Source organism: Pocillopora verrucosa, chromosome 4 (genome assembly GCF_036669915.1).
Source record: "Pocillopora verrucosa isolate sample1 chromosome 4, ASM3666991v2, whole genome shotgun sequence".
Lineage (NCBI taxonomy): Eukaryota > Metazoa > Cnidaria > Anthozoa > Scleractinia > Pocilloporidae > Pocillopora > Pocillopora verrucosa.
In genome coordinates this window covers 22504173-22523578 of record NC_089315.1, presented here as the reverse complement: position 1 = coordinate 22523578, position 19406 = coordinate 22504173, and the positions used below count along the sequence as shown (strand labels likewise).

The following is a 19406-nucleotide window of genomic DNA, read 5'->3' as shown; positions in this document are numbered from 1 at the left end:
AAATAACAGACAACAATATTCCCTTTCATAAATCATCCTGTTGTGCCACTTAAGCCCCAAGGCAGTTAAGAAAGTTGAAACCTCAAAGAAAAATACCATGCTGTTGATGGAAATGTGTAAAGAATCAACCCTGCACTTTCCTTTGCTGACAGCTTTCCATCTTGTGCTTATGCATTGGATTCACACACCCTCAAATCTGTCCTTGTTGTTGAAACATTGATTCAGGTGGACGTCTTTGTACATTCTTGAACAGTTTCCCAAGCACATGATCATGAACCTTACAACATATTCTTAGAACTGGTCTGATGTTCAAATCTCCTTCACACTGCAGCCTGACAGTGGTTTATTAATTCCTCACAGTACCTAAAGAGTTGAAAAGCATTTGTTTAGCTTTTTGACGAAAAAAATGAGTGGCTTTACAAGTTTATGAATGACTGGGCTTATACACAACATCTTCTGGTTTCCCCTTTTGTGAATCAACTGTCTTTCTGCATGCTAGATCATAACATCCCCTTGTTATCCAACTTCACAAAGTAGAGAAAAAATAAAGCATGATTAGAGTACAAGTAGCCTGTGATATTGTACAGTTGGTTATATTATACTGTAAGAAAACCTGATTAACCAGTTGGCAGTGTGCACTATGCTTCTCTATTCACTTTGCTTTTCTTGCCATATAAAAAATGATTAGAAACACTTAGCATAGAAAAAGCAGTTGGATAACAAATAACACATTTTAGATGTTTTGGTGTGCAGTATTGCTTAGTATTTTTACTCTTTGTTTGTATTTTGACTTGCCCTACAGGCTTGTCAAAATACAGCACAACTTGTAAAAATACTCAGTAATAATACCCACCAAAACTTGTAATAAGATATATATTCTTTGAGTTTGTTCATGATTTTATGTAGTTTGTGATACACTCCCCAATTACATGCATGTTGCGTATTCACAGAAAAAAAAAATATTTTTCTTGATACGAGACAACCATGTCTGTCACAAAATTCCAAGGTGACAAGTATGGTGTGATATTTTTATTTTTGGAAATGTTTACATGGTCACATTCTAGATTTTTAATTGGTAAATTTGATCTGTTATGTTTACTTTTGCCCTGAGATCTTCATTGTGAAATTGTTTGAGGGAAGTATGAAACATACATTTCATCATAAGTTGAGCAATTAAGGTCCTCTTTAACAAGCTTAATAAGGAAAACCCATGAAAGGTCTACCTGGCCACTCTGTGTTTATGCCTTACAGCCTCCACCTGTTCTTTAAGTAGCAAAGGTTGCACCTTTGCTGCATCTTTTAGCACATTAAGCGTTGCTTCCTGCAAAATAAGAAGAGTACAGTATACAAAACTCCTTTTTCAACTGAAGCACTTTTGAATTGAATGTTGAAACACTAAAACCAAAGTAATCAAAATGGCCAATTAGAAGAAAGGAAGTACTTTAACAGCCAACGAGAAGTCACTGTAAAACCAACTAAAATGCCTAAAGTGTGGGAAAATGATAGCAACCAGGTCATAATTAGTTTTAGTTTGATTTGCATCTGATTGGTTGAGAGAATGGTGCAAGTTTTCTACATCAATCACAGAACGAGGTAAAGCAAAACCAAAGCTACCATGAATAAAGGGGTAAGTTTCTAAAGAAACTGTGGTGCTGCGTCGGTGGGAGAGTATAGCAGGTAATTTAGTGTTAACAACTGAGTTGAAAACGTAAATTAGCCATCGTTAAGGGTAAAAAAGCTGACGTTTCAAGCATTAGCCCTTCATCAGAGTGATCAATTGATCAATTTCTCTGATGAAGGGCTAATGCTCAAACATCAGCTTTTTTACCCTTTACGGTGGCTAATTTACATTTTCAACTCAGTTAACACTAAATTACCTGCAAAGCAATCCATGGATTTCTTTTGACAAAATTGTTAATTGCTTTAAGGAGCAGTTAGTTTCACCATCTAAGGTCGTTATTCTGGCTCTGATCTTTCATAGGGATGACTGATTGCATTCAACACCTCGGTGTATAAAGTACCCTTTGATGCATCTTCATTGTTTTTTCTCTGTACATGTAGTGAAATGCCCTTAAAAGTTAACATAGATGATGATGCCTGTTCTACTTTGATGGCTTTTTTTCTCCATTTTGAGAAGTATTGAGTTCTGTTAAGGAATGTGTGAGATCACAATGACTAGAAATAGGTAATGGAATATGTGAAGTGTCCTGACAGAAGACAGATGTAATGATGATTTTGGTGACTGAAGGAGCTTTTAATTTATCAGTATTTATTGAATCTCTACAATTTAAAACTAGCACCTAGAGGTGTTCATAAATTTACTCACCTGTATTGAAGCTGAAGGGTCATCTAAATGTACTAAGAGACCTTTGAACATGGCTTGAAGGTGTAACTTGTATAAGTCACAATCGTAGTCAGATGGAAATGCTCTAAGGGAAATTGATAAACAAAAAGAATAATATGATAAAGACAAGGTCAAAAATTGTTTAACAATGTTTGTCCAAGTCCAGGAGTATTTAGTAAAGCATCAATGATAATACTACTGACAGTGGTCTTGTACAGGACTGGAAACAGATTTCCTACCAAACCATTAAAATTGCTGAATTTTATCAGTTTTGGCTGAAAGAATGACAATGAGGATAAAGTAAAGGCTTACAATACCACAAATGGTATTGAGAAGTGCTTTTAGTTTAATTTGTGATATATTGTTGAGGGTAGTCTAGGAGACGGAGTTGCTGCAGAATGTTGTGTCAGTAAAATGAACTTGAGTGAAACTCAAGATTGTTAATTTCTTTTCTCATTATAAACTGCTACACTTTAAAGATCTGTTCATGAAAATACATAAAATACATTCCATTTGTTACATGCAGACATGCACTTTTACATTTGACCTCATTTAATTTTGCACTGTATTTCACACAAATGATAAATATAGTTTTATAAAATAATTCAAATAGTATGCACGCTCTGATTGGCCATAAAACCATTTTAAATGAGCATATGTAAACACGGTTTTCATTCCTCTTTCATTAGTTATTTTATAAAAGAAATGTAAAATGGTTTCTGTGTTTACATAGCCTGATGTAAACACTTGGGAGGTTGGGAGAACACTCGATAAGCTCGAAACCACTCTGCTTCACGTCGTGGTTTCCTACGCTTATCTCGTGTTCTCCCAACCTCCCACGTGTTTACATCAGGCTATGTAAACACGGAAACCATTTTACATTTCTTCAGTATAAACTCAACTGCACTAACCTAAAGTAAGCAAGAAATGTTTTAGTGACAACAATTCTTATCTCATCACTGCTATCATCCATTCTCTTCAGTAACTCAGGGTAAACCTGATGAAGCATATCAGCTAAACAAGGGTGGAATGAAGCAATTACATTATAACAATGCCTCAGACAATGAAAAAAGGATAATTATAATTAAAATTACTTGTCATGAATTGTACTATCTTTTGAAAAGTCACAGGCAGATGTTATACCAATGCAGAGTAAAAGGAAACTGCAGCACACTCACAAATGAAACCAAAGCACCTTTGGTGAAACCATATCACACCTTTCTTTAACATAGGCTTGCCTAAAAATCATTTTTCTTCAGTTCATTCCATAATACTGAAACTGAAACAACACAAAGATGATGCAACCCACCATTAAGATTTTCATTACAAGACATAAGGAGTCTCTGGAGGGCTTTACAAGATACAAGTCTTGTGGTTTGGTTGTGGTCATCAAGGCAAGAGGTGAGCTGCAAAGAAGAAGAGACTCAGATGAGATTAGAAGTTAAAAAAAGAAAAGAACAAAATGATAAAAATTACACAAATATGTCCCGTTTGAACTTTTCAATATTTTTATCATACAAAACAAGTAAAACAAATGGTTTCCATAATGTTGTATGTCCACTGAGGAGATACTTGGTATCACCCAGATGTACATGCATAATAAACAAAGAATTTCTTAATTTGAGTTCCACAAATTGAGAATCGAAGCCTAGCAAAATAGCTGATTTACTTACTCACAATTAACCCATTACTGGACAACAAATCTCTTTTTTTCAGGTGTTAAAATGAAATATAATAGTAAATCCATAGCTTGTGTACCTGAGTGAGAAGATCCTTCATTATTTGTCCAGCATCTTGCAAAGACAACAAGTTAGATTGCAGCAAAGCCCAAAGGCAAGAGATTGCTGCAGAGCGAACAGCAGCAGCAGTTCTTAAAAAAAAAATTAGGCTTCAGGCTTTCATAACATGAGTCATTAAATCACTAATTAAGCATGAATTCCTATCAACACAAAAGGGACATGCATCATGCAGCTCCTTTTGAAATGTTTGCAGGTTTGGAACCTTCCCAAGCATTAAAGACATATACTTTGACCTATGTGAGAGAGCATGGACATGACACTGCTTTCACTACCAACTTTGTATCCTGGAAACAACAAGAGAACATGTAAAGTCAAAAAAGATTCATTGGTTACTACAGCACCTACCTTCCTGCTTGCCATACACAGTTAGGAATGATCAGTTTTTGAACAGCTTGTACTGAGTAAGGATTGAAAGCTTGCTGTAAATCCACTGATTCAGATGCACTCATGAAGAGCCGCGACAACAGTGAAAACATTCTGCAAATCATGAAGGGTAAAAATTGAAACAAAAATGGATACTGTTATTGTGAATATCTGTTATCCAACATGACTGATGGGGTGCTCCACCGTAACCTAAAGATTTACCTTCCAATTTTCAGAGTAATGACATATGAAATCATATATGGGCACTGCAGTTAAAGAAATGAATATTGAAGCAATCCTTGCAATTATGAACACCACTGAGCTTGTGGATGAAATAAGGCCTGTCTGAAAAAAAATTCAGGCCCGTATGGACCTGAATTTTTTTCAGGCCTTATTTCAACTACTAGCTCAGTAGTGTTCACTATTGTGAGAATCGCTTTCTTACTTCAGCCTCAATTCAGGATCTTTTTTCTGACTGTCTAAGCATTCAGTAAAAATCTCCATGACATCCTGAAGGTGCAGACCAATGGTTGGTCCAGAGTCAATCAATAACACATCAAACAGACGGCACTCTGGAGAATGATGGGTCCAAGAGGTGTGATTTTCCTAAAACAAGAAAAAAAATATGTGTTGAATCATTCCTATTTTTTCTTTAAACAGTGCAGTATCACAAATCCCTGTCCATGGTCCCCCTCTTCAACTCACTACTGTCTTGAATAAGCCATTTAGTGCCGTCATTTATACTGACTGCAGTATAATTATAAAAAATATTTCCTTGGTTCAGGAAGATCACATCAAAAAATCCATCAAACACACCAAAGGACAAATCAAAAGAGTATTGTCTAAAGTCCTTTTTCATTGAGATACTGAAAGTTGTAATAACCTATAATATTGTAACCAAAAATCAACAGCCTTTGCTTCCTCTATAGTATTCAGTGCTGTTAAATTGTTCTTTATGTCAATGTTAAACAACTTCCTCAAGTGAGAATTACAGTAATCATTATTCTCTAAATTTGGGCAAGAAATATTGAAACACACCTAATTAACTAACAGCTTGTTCTCCATCACACGACTTACTTTTAATTTTTTCAAGAAGTCTTGGATGTGATTCTCATACAGCTTACTTGAACTTGCTAAACTCTGTGCTGTTGCAAGTTTGGTTAAAACAGAATTGACCTGGTTAAATAAAGAATAATCAAATAAACACGATATTAACCCTTTGAAAAGAAAAATGCCAAGACACCTCAAGTCTTGCTTTGCTTGACTTTAAAAGTACCTCAGTCAAATTTATTTCTGACTCTCTCTCTTCAAATGTATTTAGTTTTAGCTCAAAATGTTTTCTTGTGAATGTAATGTTCAATACCACTCTCAACTAACCTAATAGGCCATCTTCAATATATTAAAATTCTAACATGGCTCTAAGGCTAGGGGTAATAAAACAAAATAAATTAATTATTCATCCCTCAACCTTGATGCCACTGGTTTCTTTTGTTTTACTCCCCCAAGTCTATGAGCCAAGTTTGAATTTTAATATATTGACAATTGCCAATTGTGTCTCCACCATTGTTATTAATAATGGCGTCAAGAATTTGTGTTTGCACTGGTTCTGCCTTGGTAAAAAAGTTGGAGTCAGGCAAATTACTGAGATGCTCAGTTGTGGAAGAAGGGGTGACAAGCAACCAAAACTACTTCATTCTATGTGAACTGTTGGCTGCATGGGCCAGAAGCAAGCTTTAATTACTTTTTGTGCACAATGAAGTTAAGATGGCTGAAATAACTCTTAGTCAACGTTTTTAGAATATTAATGAAGCATGTGAAATGTACCTCAAGTTCAAGGCTTCCCTCTCGCTGTAGTGCCTTGACGTGTAACAAGACATAAAACAACTTAAAGCTGTGAACACTGCTCTCTTCTCCAGCCTTATCAACAACTGCTGAAACAGTTGCCAAGAGATGTCGCTGAGATGATAAATGTTCTGTACAGCAGACATCAGCAAGGGATATTGTGCCACAAACATCCTGGCATAATAAACAAAAAGTCAATGCAGTTAGGTTTAGCATACTATTTACTGAATTAGGTGTACTAATTCAACAGTCTCGCAAAGGTTATCATTTGTTTGAATATTGTTTGTCTTTATCATTCAATTAATGAATTAGGTAGATTCCATTTCAGTGTCACTATGAAAGAAAACAGTAAGTGAACATCAAAACAGGGATCTCAGTAAACTATGCATCAAATCACGAGACAATTAAACTTCAAACCAAGGTGATTATTCAAGTAACAAAGGCATATTAAGCTCCACAAGAAGGGGGTCTGGGTGCATACTCTGCCAGAAATGTTTTGAGAACTGAATAGCTTTTCATACCCATGAACACAAAGCAATGTGGTTCTAGTAAGGTAAAAGCAGATTTAAAAGAGCACAAGATTTAAAAGAGTGTTAACACAGTGTGGTTTAAAACCAATTTCATTGAGTAAGGTAAAAATTATTTTTAAGAAGAAGGCTGTTGAAAGCTTTATTCTTCTAGGAAAGTTTTCTTTCAGGTGACTTTTGGCAACTTACAAGCAGCATTTTAAGAATAGCAAGCTGCTAATAGCAAGTAGAAAACCGAAAACTCCCTTTCATATAATTATAAATTAAACTTCATTCTGACATCAATGTCCACACTTTGATGATTGACACATTTACATGCCAAGTCCCCATAAAAATTATTGTCAGTTCTACACAGATCCATGATAAGACCATGAACAGTATTAATGGTCAATGGATTCACAACTCAAACAAAAATTTGTCTGAGTGGTTAGCAGACAAGTATAACTTCCACAGTGACCATACCTTAAGATGGGGTTTAATAAGCTCTGGGTTGCAGCCTCTTAGCAAGGCTGCTAGAATCATTAAACAACTGCTACCAGCAGTTGTTGAACTTCCTGCAGAGGACTTCAAATGGGGTAGCACTAGCTTACAAAAAAGTGCAGGATCTACAAAACAGCCTGCAAGCTCAGCACTTGACACAACCTATTAAGAGAAGAAAAATGTTTAGGTAAAAAAAAAGCCCAACATGAAAGACAACAAAGCAGTTTGAAAGTGACGGTAAGCTGGAGTTCTTTATTCAGAGAAACATTTTCTATGCAACAGGAAAGAGATCCAGGAAAGAGATCCAAGTCTCCTCCCTTCTCAGGGAGAGGAGCCTCACCACATGTTATAGATTATGACTTCTCTTTCATATGTCAAATACAATATATACAAAATTGTACTCAAAACCAGGTACTAAATGACATATTAGTTTCACATGGTCTAGGGGATTTTAAATTTCTCACACTTTCTTTAATTTTCAAGGTTTTTTATTCTGCTTTTCCAAAGAAACTCACAAACAATTCATACCCAAATGTAAAGCATAGGGGACCACACCCCTTCCCAAATTTGCTCATATCTGAACCAAACCATTAAAATACATTTGCAGGTATAGAATCTTGCATATAGTAAAGGGAGAAAGTTCAACCATCCTCTTTCCAGTTACCTCTTTCACAACTTGTTCATTTTCATCTTGGCTAGCCTTATATAAGCCTTGTAACAAGATCTCCATGTGTTGAGTTGTGTTATCCTCAGCATAAAATAGTAAAAAATAAACCAGAGATGAAGCCTGGTAGAAGACAAAAATAAATTACTGGTATTTTAAACCATATTAAGCACATTTGGTTTTTTTTAATACCAGCAGCAGCAGGTGCATGTTAATCTGAATTTGAAACTTAAGGGAAATTGATTTAAACTGTAAAACTATACAAATATCCCCCCAAAAATAATGGAGATTAAAGATCTTTCAATATTTTTTTCTGACATTTCCAAGAAGATACCCCAACATCCTGAGAGACCCTACAAGGTTATGTTTAATAAATTTCATGAAAATGTTACACATTTTTCTATTAAAATCTCTGACTCCAGTGGAATTCATACCTGAGGCCTCAGTGAAAACTGAATTTATGTTTATAAGGCTCTCTTTTACCACCTTGTACTTAATCAATTGGAAATTTTTAGCGAAGATTTTTTTAATTTATCAAATAAATGCTTAATTTCCAAATCATTCAAAACATGTGGGTAAAAAATTTCAATTCTAAGCACACTGACATATGTATCTGTATTTCCATGGATCAAAAACTACATTACTCTAGTTAGGATGACCCAAAATCACTCTCAGGAAAGTAATGGATCATCAAATATAAAACATTCTACTAACAAACAATTTCTGCATCCACTAGCAAACTTGCAACAACATCTTTTTTTTCTGTTTTAAGCCATGTGAAGAAGATTTTCAAGACATAATAAGAAAAAGGCAGTTCTGGCACAAACCTTGATTCTTGTGTCAGTTGTCCAATCTGCCATATCACGTAATGCAGCTGGTAAAATTTTGGAAAGATTTCTTTGTACTAATATTCTGCATCCTAGACTAGGACGATCCATACCTTTCGAAACAAAATGATGATAAAGAGCTCTATCTACTGTAAAAGCCAACTTGTAAAGTTCACAAGCATAACACTCCCTGTAAGATCAAATGTTATATTTTGGTTTTCATTAATTCAATAATAAATAAATATATGTAATACCCATTAACCACCTGTTTGAAGTCTGTAACTAGATTGCTCCTCAAAATTCATTCTGTCCTTTAATTCTTCCTCATTTTCTAAAGCATATTGATCACCAACCTGTGAAGAAATGAATTCATAATTTAATGGTTTTAAATTGCCACTAAACAATTTCAATAATGGAAAAAAACACTTTTTCACATGACTGATTAGTAGTAGAACCATGTTGTATTATCTACCAAGAAATTGTGAGAAATTATGCGACATATATAGATACCTTGTTCATGAGCAGTTTTGACTGCCTCTGAATGTCAGGTAACTCATCAGATAGTCCTGTCATCAGCAATGGCAGTAGTTTATGAAAATATGAATATCTACAAGAAAATATAATATATTTTATCAAACTGAATTATAATAACCCATCTTATTAGAACTAAGTTTAAACTTGTTCTGTACTAATAAAGTTGTAAAAATCTTTTTAATCATATTTATTAAAAGTATATATTTTTTTCTTGTCCAATGATGCAACTCTCAACTGAAACAAAAGTTCTTAGAGTAGCATCTTATGATTTGATATATTGGCTTGTGATTTCATAATAACAATAATTATAATTTATTTATCCATTAAAAATGGTAATAGCAAGTTAAAATTATAACACCAATAATAATTAGACTAATTATGATTATGACAAAGACAGTGATAGTGAGAGTGACAGTGATACTGGTTCAAATGAAAGACTTAGGATGTATGTGACTGGGCTGTTAAAGATGTCCACAGTAAAATCATAGTACTATTACTACTAAATTAGTCTGATACAAATTCAGATGACTTTGCCTAAAGTTTGAGAAAAGATATAAGCACAAGATGTTCAGGGTACACAAATATGGGGTTCAGTGTGGTTCACATATTAATTACATGTATTACATTTTTTCCTGTCAAAATTTTTACTCCTACACACCATTTGACTGACCTATCTCTGAGGTTTAAGAGCCAATCACCAACAACACCTGTCACTGCTGTTCTTACAGTTGGTGCACTGTCAAATGTTCTTTGTGCAAGATGCGACACCACATCATCCACATTTTTACCATCCCCACCTTTAATTACAATGCCTAAGGTCTAAAATAATATCAAATTGAATGTTTATTAGCCACCAATTTATTTCAGACATCTTTTAACTCTGTGACCCCCAAGATCTGAGCCACAAACCAGGGCTGAGTTGTTCAAGTCAAGAGTAAGCTAACAGGGGGTCAGTCAACAATTGTTCACTGAGTTTTGTGGCTTTTCAGACAGTTTTCATTGACTATGTTTTTCCTTCAGTTTCGTCTTACGCTGAGGTGAAACCCCTCAAAACATAAGCCCTAATTTATGTTTTATTTCAAGAGAAATTAATGACAAGGTGAAGCTTTTATGTTCTCATAATCTGTTGGCAAGATAATGTACCATAAGATGGTACATGTTAATCATTTCTGAGTTACAGGGTTGAATGACCTGTTATATGATAATGATAAATAAATGTATGTAATAAGACCATCATTATCAATTAAAAAACACCTGATCAGCAAATGATGATCTACAAATCAATTCTTACAGTTTAACTAAGATATCATTCAAAGAATGTTGGAAGGAAAGTCCTGAAAAATGATGCCTAGTAAAACCAGCACACCTTAAGTAATAAGTTGGATGTTACAGTTACTGTACCAACTAAGCTAAATAAGTTTACAGTATGGGAAGGAAAAAAACCTACAACAATGCTGTACAATTTTTTGCAGAAACTGTAAAATAATATTTCTCACCTGTATACAAGATACTCTAACTTTGGAGTGCTGATGAGAGAGAGACTTAAGAAGAGGATTCACTAAAGAGTTAGCTTGAAAGTAAAACTGGTCAGGAACAGCCACAGCCAAGACATTGACACAACGGCAACTTTCCTATGAACAAGAAGGCAAAACCTGGTGTTTAATTATTTCACAGATTTCATTGAACCATTTGAGTATTAAGATAGCTTTCTACAAGTTAATGACCAAAACAATTAGCAACATGCAAAATTACATGAACAGAGTCTGAACTTAAGCCATATTTTTCATTTTGCCAGAGTTCATTCTAGTTTCTGTAACATCAAAAAACTGTTGGTCTGAGAGGAAATAGGTTGATAGTCCATTATAGAAAGATATGTCTGTACATGTAACCCTGAGAATTTTTTCAGGTCTCCCAGGCAGTTCACTAAATGAATATGCATTTAATAACCGTGCTTCTGAACAAAAGTGTGAGAGCAATATGGCTGACTCACAAACACAAAAGAGTAACTTTACCAGGAGTCAAGTCAATTACACCACTGCAGACCTCCCCTTAGCATCTGTTATCATGAAACTTATTGTTATACTCATTCTTGTGTATTGCAATTGCGTGTTAATTACTTGGAAGTGGTTGTGAATTTCATTGGCTGTATTGTGTACTTGTGGTTGATGTTTACATCATTGTCGTTATGTAATTTATGTGGAGTAATTTGTCAGGTTTTGTGTATATTTGTATTATTGTATATTTTAGTCTTGTGGATCAATGCTTATTTTCACTTTTCAAGAAGCAGCATCATTGTTTTTTTAAGAAATGCCCAAAGCTACTCTTGATCTAATTTCAAGATACCCTCCTCCATTCACAAGTCAAACAGGAAGGAAAATCTATTATGTAACCAAAAGTATCTTTGGGCTACATTCCAAGGGCATTTATAAATAAACTTCAGACAAAACTAACCTTCCTCACATCATGAAATGGATCAACCAGAGTTCTCTGAAGAATCTTTACCATGTCATCGATATATACACCAATTTTTTCACCACAGATCTCTGTCACAGAACGCAGTAGTTCAACTAAATACAACCTCAGTTCCTCGCAAGATTCCGCTATCTCTGGTTGGCCAAGTCTTTGCACCACAGTTGGGATGATGTATGGTAGAAATGACCATAAGTCTGTAACTTGCTTTGCAAATCTACACAGAGAAAAAGACTTGCATCAAACTAAAATACTGCTTGACCTTTTAACCCCCATCCTCCCTTCCCCCATTTTAGTGGATGAGAGGGTTGACAGAGAGGAGCAGGTATATTTGAAGTTAATAAATTGGAAGAGTAAGGGTTTCATTGTCTCTGTAATATGAAGTTTCCTATTAGTAGAAGACACAAATATTTGTCCACCTATATCATATGATGAGTTGGTGTAGAAACAATAGCATGATAGTCCTAAATTTAAAGTGGGAGGAGCACAGTGTGAGGGATTCATTTAAGAGGGGATTAAACAATCAACTTAATCAAAAAGCACTTTACTCTGTTCTGTAGTTTTATATAGTCAAAAGAAATAATCAGAAATGTACTTGCAGCTGTTGGAATTTAAGAATAATGAAAGGGTATTCCATGTTCACTAAATCAAATTTGAGTTTAAAATTTTTAAACTCAAATTTATTTTCATCTTCATAGAACACTTCTACGACTTACTCAGAAACCATCTGGACAGAAAGCTCCCGACACTTTTCAGTTGGATCTGAGAACAGCTTCAAAATGGGTTTAAGTATTTCTTCAAAAGTAACTTGAAGTACTGCAGCTGAAAACTTGGCTTTTGAAAACACTTCTTTTGTTATCTTTTCCAGGGCTCTCTTTCTTGTTCCTCTATTATCGTCACTAAGGCAGTTAATATCTCTTTGAAGGCCCTGCAATAAGTATATGTAATAAGAAGGCAGTGTAATTTAAACAGAAAAATTTCAATTGCTCTACTAAAGGGCTAACACTTGAAACACCAGCCTTTAAACTTTTTGCAGACTGGTCAATTTACATTTTCAACTCAGTTGGTAACAATAAATTACCCTGTTATGCTTTCCTACTGATGCAGCACCACAGTTTATTTAGAACTTACCCCCTTTATTAATTTAAACAGAACCACTTATGGAAACAATTACACAATAAAATGCAGCTTTTCTTTCTAGCACATTAATATAATTATACAACAGACAGTTATAATGTCCTTTCATAAGTATATAACATTTATTACACAGCATAAAAAGCAATTATAGTGATAGTGATTTACTATATTTCCACACATATGTGCCTGGATACTTATTCAAAATTCAAGGGAGGGGGGGTGCTTATTGAAGGGGGTGCTTAATCGAGGGGGATCCTTGTTATTCTCCTTTACTGATCACACTTTAACTGAAGCTTAAAAAGTTATAAATTAAGTGGCAATAGAAACAGGCTTTTCTTGTATCACTGCTATTTAAGAGAGTGAGGGGAGAGGGGGCATTTGTTTGACATTATGGCCTTGGGGATGGGCATTATTTGGAGGAGGGTGCTTATTAAAGTGTGGGCACTAAGGAAAATATGATATCCCTTTATCCAGTTATCCACTCTTTAAATAACCAGGCCTGGTGGCATCATATTACAGAAACTGGCCAAAGCTATGGTAACATGCATGTAGGTGCAGGGTCCATCTTGTAGGCAGAGCTTTCACTGAAGGTATTTCAACAACTAAATATACATTAATTTCTACAGCAAACTGGCAATCGTTTTCCCCTAGTTTTCCATGACAGCATCAGCTGAAATTATAGCTATTGAATGGCGTTGGGCATGGTTTTAGCTGTATCACATCTCCCACAGAAGTGTATGAGTAGATATTGAGGCACCAATTATGCAAACTGGATTTACAGACGTATTACAAGCTTAACATGGATGATTCTGCCGTCATTGTTCAAGTGAATGTCTGTCATATTAACAGACACTTAACTAACGGCCTTGTATTATGCTTTACTGGTAGGCTTAAGTCTGTTAGGACATTAACTATGTTCAAACTCAATAGCTTTGTCTACTGCAAGCAGGATTGGGAAAAATCAATTTGATTTGCGTTTGAAATTGATGATAATGTTTGGTCTTATTTCAAACGTGTAAAAATTGACTCTCAAGAGTTCCTTATATTCAATGTATGAGATATGATAGCACTGTAACCCATGTTTGTTGCTAAGCACGTTGCCATGTAAGTTTATTTAGTTTCTTCTCTTGTCTTTGTGCAGACACGAGAATTAACACAATTTTCTGCAAGATCTGAAACTACTGCTAAGTTAAGAATGTGAATATAGAATCAAAACGTATCTGTTCTCAAAGAACTAACCTGTAACAGCGCTTCCAAAGTATCGTTGTCAGTTGGACTCAAATCTGCCGCCATCTTTTCCGCCATCGTGTCATTACCTCTACCTTCAGGGAGGGGGTGGGGAAGATTTTGAATATAATTTCTTAAGATTTTATTTTTAATGATGCCGCTTATTCAAAACTTTTCGTTCTCATCTCTAATGATAATAAATATTTTTTCGTAACACTTAAACTAAATTATGACGCAGGCAACGTTTCTCTTTCGATGAAAGCTATTAAGAAGTGTCATGTTATTTCCCAGTGTTATTTCCCAGCGTACTTTGCGTTCATATTGACAACATGGCATCCGAAACGTTACTTGAAACAGTTCGTCCTGCAGCAAACTCCCAGGTTCCAGAGCCAAGAAGCGGGCATAGATGTGCAGCTGATGATGGAAATATGTATGTTTTTGGAGGTTATTCTCCACATAACGAAAATTTCCTTTACCGTGAGTTATGGCGCTTCAATATCGCTACCAAAACATGGCACTGCGTAAATACTACCGGTCCCTTTCCGAATGAGGTAGCCTCAAGTTGTCTTGTCTATGACAAAGGAAACCTCATCGTCTTTGGTGGATCTGGAGTTCCTTTTGGCGAGAGTAATAGCAAAAAGCTTCACGTGTGCTCTTTGAGGAGACATCAGTGGTTTGATCTCACGAAAACTTATTCTGATAAGGAAGAAAGTGATGGGGAAGGTGTTTCACCGATTGCTGGTTATGGACAGAGTATGGTTTTGTCCAGGGACAAGGAATTGTATGTTTTTGGTGGTACAACGGGACTAGAATTCAACTCGTATTTATATCGTTACAGCTTCTCCAATCACACTTGGGAGTATGTGAAAAGCCATAATCCTCCTGTGCCCCGATACAGACATGAATCTGTTTCCGACGGCGAAAGGTTTTATGTAATCGGTGGTGGAATGAGCAATCGAGACCCCGCAATTTTCTTCCAGTTGGAGAAAATTCAGTCCTTTAACTTTGGTTCTAAACAATGGGAGGAGCATGTTTGCTATCCTTCCCGAACTCATGGTTTTCCTAAGCGTAGAAGATGTCATGGTTGTGTAATTTTTAATTCAGTTGTGTACATTTGCGGAGGTTATGACGGGTCGAACATTTTTGATGATATATGGAGCCTTGATCTAGCGACTTTTCAATGGAAAAAACACCACAAGGTATTTAATACGAAAGAATGATTAATTTGCAACCGCATGTAGCCTGTGTACCGCACCAGGGAGCTTTGGAGTGTTTTCAGCGAACTTGGGGGCAGGTCCCGCCCTTTCCCAAGTTTTAGAGTACTACTAGGCACCTAGGGCTAAGGTGTTCACATGCTTTTCTCATTAAAGTTTTTTTTTTTTTAAGCTGGGCCTACCCCCTAGATTTGGTGCTTAAGAAGAAAAAGCCGGGTGAATAACCTATTTCTATAGACCAGTGACCACTAGTAGATCCCTACAGTGTAATTAACCCAAAATTGGAACAAGGCAGCAAGGAGAATAACAAATGATATACAATGGCCAAGTGTTTGCATGAATAATATTCTCACAGGGTGTTGACATTTTAGATTTTTGTGTAAGATTACTGTATGTTGATCCTGTGGCCAAAATATGATAAAAAAGAATCAGGCAATATTTGGCACCATGACGAACATCATCAAAACTTATTTTTAGCTTATTGTGCTGAATTTTGAAAACAGTCAGATAAGGAAAAATATGATCTTATAAATGCTTCACTGTAGGAAGAAACAAAAGGCTTCTTTTGTTCATGCTTTGTCAACCATTCAAATAGACACTATCTAGAAAAACAGATTGAGGTTCTTTACCTTTAACCCTTCTTGAAACTCTTGTAATTGGCCAAAACAGAATTTCTCCCAACAGTACCAACATAATATGAAGCAGACAAGTGATGAGAATAGAGAGAAATACCAATTAACCCTTTAACTCTCAGAAGTGACTAACAAGTAACTTCTCCCTACAATATCCAGCAAATAAGTAATGAGAATTCTCAAATCCATTAGGTAGAATTTGTTATCTCAATCTAAAACCAAATTCTCACAACTTATTTATAAGGAAATGTGTAGCAGCTAGAGGGAAGAATTAACAATCAGATCTTGGGAGTTAAAGGGTTAAGTAATTATTAGTTGATCCATAAAAATATATTCAAAACTAAAACATAATAAGGATTGTATGGCAGACAGTAAGGAGAATTACCAATGAGATCTTGGGAGTGAAAGGTTTAAAATATACTGTGCTCCATATTGAACAATATGCATATGGTGTAATTTACAAAAGTTTGACACCTATTATGTTTTGTTCTACTTCTGGCTCTTGCTCAATACTGAGAGGAATGATGCAGACCCTCAAGTATGCCGATTGTCTCTGTATTGAAGTTTAGTTTCTTTGATCCAAATGCAGGTTCTGCCTTACCCTGTTTACTTTCACTCGGCTGCAGTTACTCCGTCAGGCTGCATGTATGTGTTTGGAGGTGTGAAGACCATCAATTCTAATGAAGCCACCAGGTCAAATGATGTTTTTAGACTTTGTATAGCTTGGCAGCCTCTTGTGGAAAGATGCTGGGAAGTTGTCACAAGTTGTCTTCAAGGCAAAAGAAATTTCCATACAGATCTTAAGAATCTTGGTGTTCCGCACCATTTCTTAGAGAGGCTGAAATAATATACATACTTCTTACTAACTTTGTAAGAGATCTGTACTGAAAGTTAGAGACCAAATTTTTTCTGCTCAATTTTATGACCCTGGAGCAAAGCAAACCATATGTCTGAGTGGGAAAAAAAACAAGATTCCTTAGCTGACAATAGAGACTGAGAAAATAAGGTTAGTAGTATCTCTATTATATCTCTAGGTTCAAATAGAGAGGGTAGATCTCAATTACCAGTAAAACAAGCTTTTGAATTTAGTAGGCTGTAGAGTTAAATACAGCTTACTAATTGTAAGACAAATTGTAGTGCATTTAGTAATAGAGAGATGTAATAATTGACACGATACAGTACATGTATATAATCCACTATGTTAATTCACCAAAATGGAAAGTGACCAACATGCATAATTTATAATAAAGTTCGGATATAACGCATGCTGTCATTTGTTGAAAGAGCATGCTCTATGAGAGTATAGAGCATAGAACTGAGCTAAAGCTGTCATGCCATCTCCCAAATTGTAATGTTTGACCTTTTGCGGGACTTTTTTTTAGCTTTTTTCAATAATTGAAAGTGAAATTTCAAAACCAGCGAGCTGGCAAGTAGCAACAGAAGAACCAAACAAACGTTTGTAAAAATACCAGGTGCTGTAATTTATGTTATTAAAACATGAGCAGATAGGAAAATCCTCAAAGGAAAAACAAAATAGACATTCCAAGTTTTAAACATTTTCATGTTCAGTTAGATTGCAAGCTTACATACGGTAATAAAAATCAAACAGCTAACACATATAGTATATAAAGTTCAGTGTTCAAAAACAAAACAGAACAAAACAGAAATGATGAAAAATATAACCAAACTGGCATAACTGTTAAAATTCATACTAATCATAACGGTGTCAAAGCGAATATGATCATGCTGAAGTCCATTGCGGCTTGCTCATCATGACAATCTCTGGTCATAACTTCAGTAATCCCTGTCATCCTGAGCGATCTTCATATTCTGGTGAATTCGGCTGTCGTTCATTCAAAAAACACTCGCCTTGCACAGTTTGTTTTCTACCTTGTCGTATGAAAAAACTTGCATGTTTTTATGAGCTGTTTTTTTTATTTTTTTGTTTTTTATTCAGCTGAAGTTCACTGAACATTTCACTTCAAGATTCTATACTAGAGACATAGAAACTTCAGGCAAAAGTGTTAAATTCAACTTGCCAAACTATTTAGTTTGTAAACTATCGCAGATTGTGAACTTTGATGGTTTTTTAACTTTGATGGTTTGACACTTTTGACAGCTTTTGTCTTGTACAGCCAATCAGATTACTTGAACCATTCTAACAGGGATTCTGATTGGCTTATTGTAGCATGCTTTATGAGAGTATAGAGCATGCTGATGACATTGTTGTTCGCTTTGAAAATAAAGTTTGTTTTGAAAATTGAAAGTAATTCTTGGGGAATTTAATGAATTCTTTATTATAAAACAAATAGAGAAGCCTTGACTGTGCTCTGTTCTGTTGTAAAGCACTTAGGAAGCGGCTAGAGCACTCAAGAAGTGGGGGAAACACTCAACTATGTCTCGTGTTTCTCCCTACACTTCTTTCATACTCTAGCTGCTTCCTGCATGTTCTATAACAGAACAGAGCACAGTCAAGGCTTCTCTATTTGTTAAATAAATCATAGTTCTAAGCTTCCTTACTTATAAGCTTGCTAGTTTCAAGCTCATCTATTAGTAAAAAAAACATTTTATTCTGTTCTCAAAGATTTGAGTCAGCCAAAAACAGGTAACAACATTTTTTTAAAACCACAATGGTATAGGCAGGATTTTAGAGGTATTTAATCTTGTAATTTGGATGAGTCAGGGTTTGCTTACTTTCAAGAGGGCCACAGCTCAAGTTAGAGGTATACTTTTGTATAATGGTGTTGCATACACCAATTGCATACCTCTCCTCTACTGAGGTACTACTGCATATGTTGTGGCAACAGTACATTAAAAAAAATATTACTATAATTTTTGCATAAGCCAAGTCCTTATCTAACCATTAGCTAAAACAAACATGTGGTATAGAAAGGTTGAATGAAGGGAAATAAACATGTAAGTTACTTATACTGGATGTCGATGTAATCATACACATTTACTATGAACTACAAGATTCCAAAGCCTTGAAGAATTTTTTTGTGAAACTAAGTTTGGGAAATATTGTCTATTGTAAAACAGAGGATACTGTTTTTCATGGAATAAGCACCTCTTCATTAACATTTTGGCCAAAATGGGGAAATGCTTATGGACAGAAGGGTGTCCATCTAAAACAAATTTTTTGTTTTGCAACAAAGAAAAAACCTTGCCCCCCCCCCTTTCAAATTATAAATTAGATTTTGTGCTCAAATGATCCTTTTCTCACCCTTGTAAACTTTTTTGTGCCCTATGCAAAAGGTGTGACACTGTGCATTAGATTTCACCTAGCCTATTGGAATCAGGGTGCACAAAGTAGTTATTACCATTCTGTAATCATGTGGTTTTGAGCG

General features: G+C 35.3%; 2 protein-coding genes across 2 annotated transcripts; one reads left to right on the top strand and one right to left on the bottom strand.

Annotated features, from left to right (window-relative positions):
* Positions 1-66: 66 nt before the first annotated feature.
* On the bottom strand, positions 67-14337 carry LOC131778721 (dynein axonemal assembly factor 5). The gene is made up of 20 exons (XM_059095158.2): positions 14226-14337; positions 12566-12777; positions 11832-12066; positions 10877-11011; positions 10051-10199; positions 9357-9453; positions 9112-9199; positions 8847-8959; positions 8020-8142; positions 7338-7517; positions 6331-6522; positions 5584-5682; positions 4952-5112; positions 4489-4620; positions 4103-4214; positions 3654-3750; positions 3256-3358; positions 2327-2429; positions 1224-1321; positions 67-363 (listed from the first exon to the last, which is right to left on the bottom strand). The coding sequence occupies exons 1-20, from the start codon at positions 14289-14291 to the stop codon at positions 321-323; spliced, it is 2538 nt and encodes an 845-aa protein (XP_058951141.2). The 5' UTR covers positions 14292-14337; the 3' UTR covers positions 67-320.
* Positions 14338-14524: 187 nt separating this feature from the next.
* On the top strand, positions 14525-18970 carry LOC131778720 (kelch domain-containing protein 10-like). The gene is made up of 2 exons (XM_059095157.2): positions 14525-15412; positions 16649-18970. Exons 1-2 carry the CDS (start codon positions 14543-14545, stop codon positions 16904-16906), a joined length of 1128 nt encoding a protein of 375 aa, XP_058951140.1. The 5' UTR covers positions 14525-14542; the 3' UTR covers positions 16907-18970.
* Positions 18971-19406: the final 436 nt, after the last annotated feature.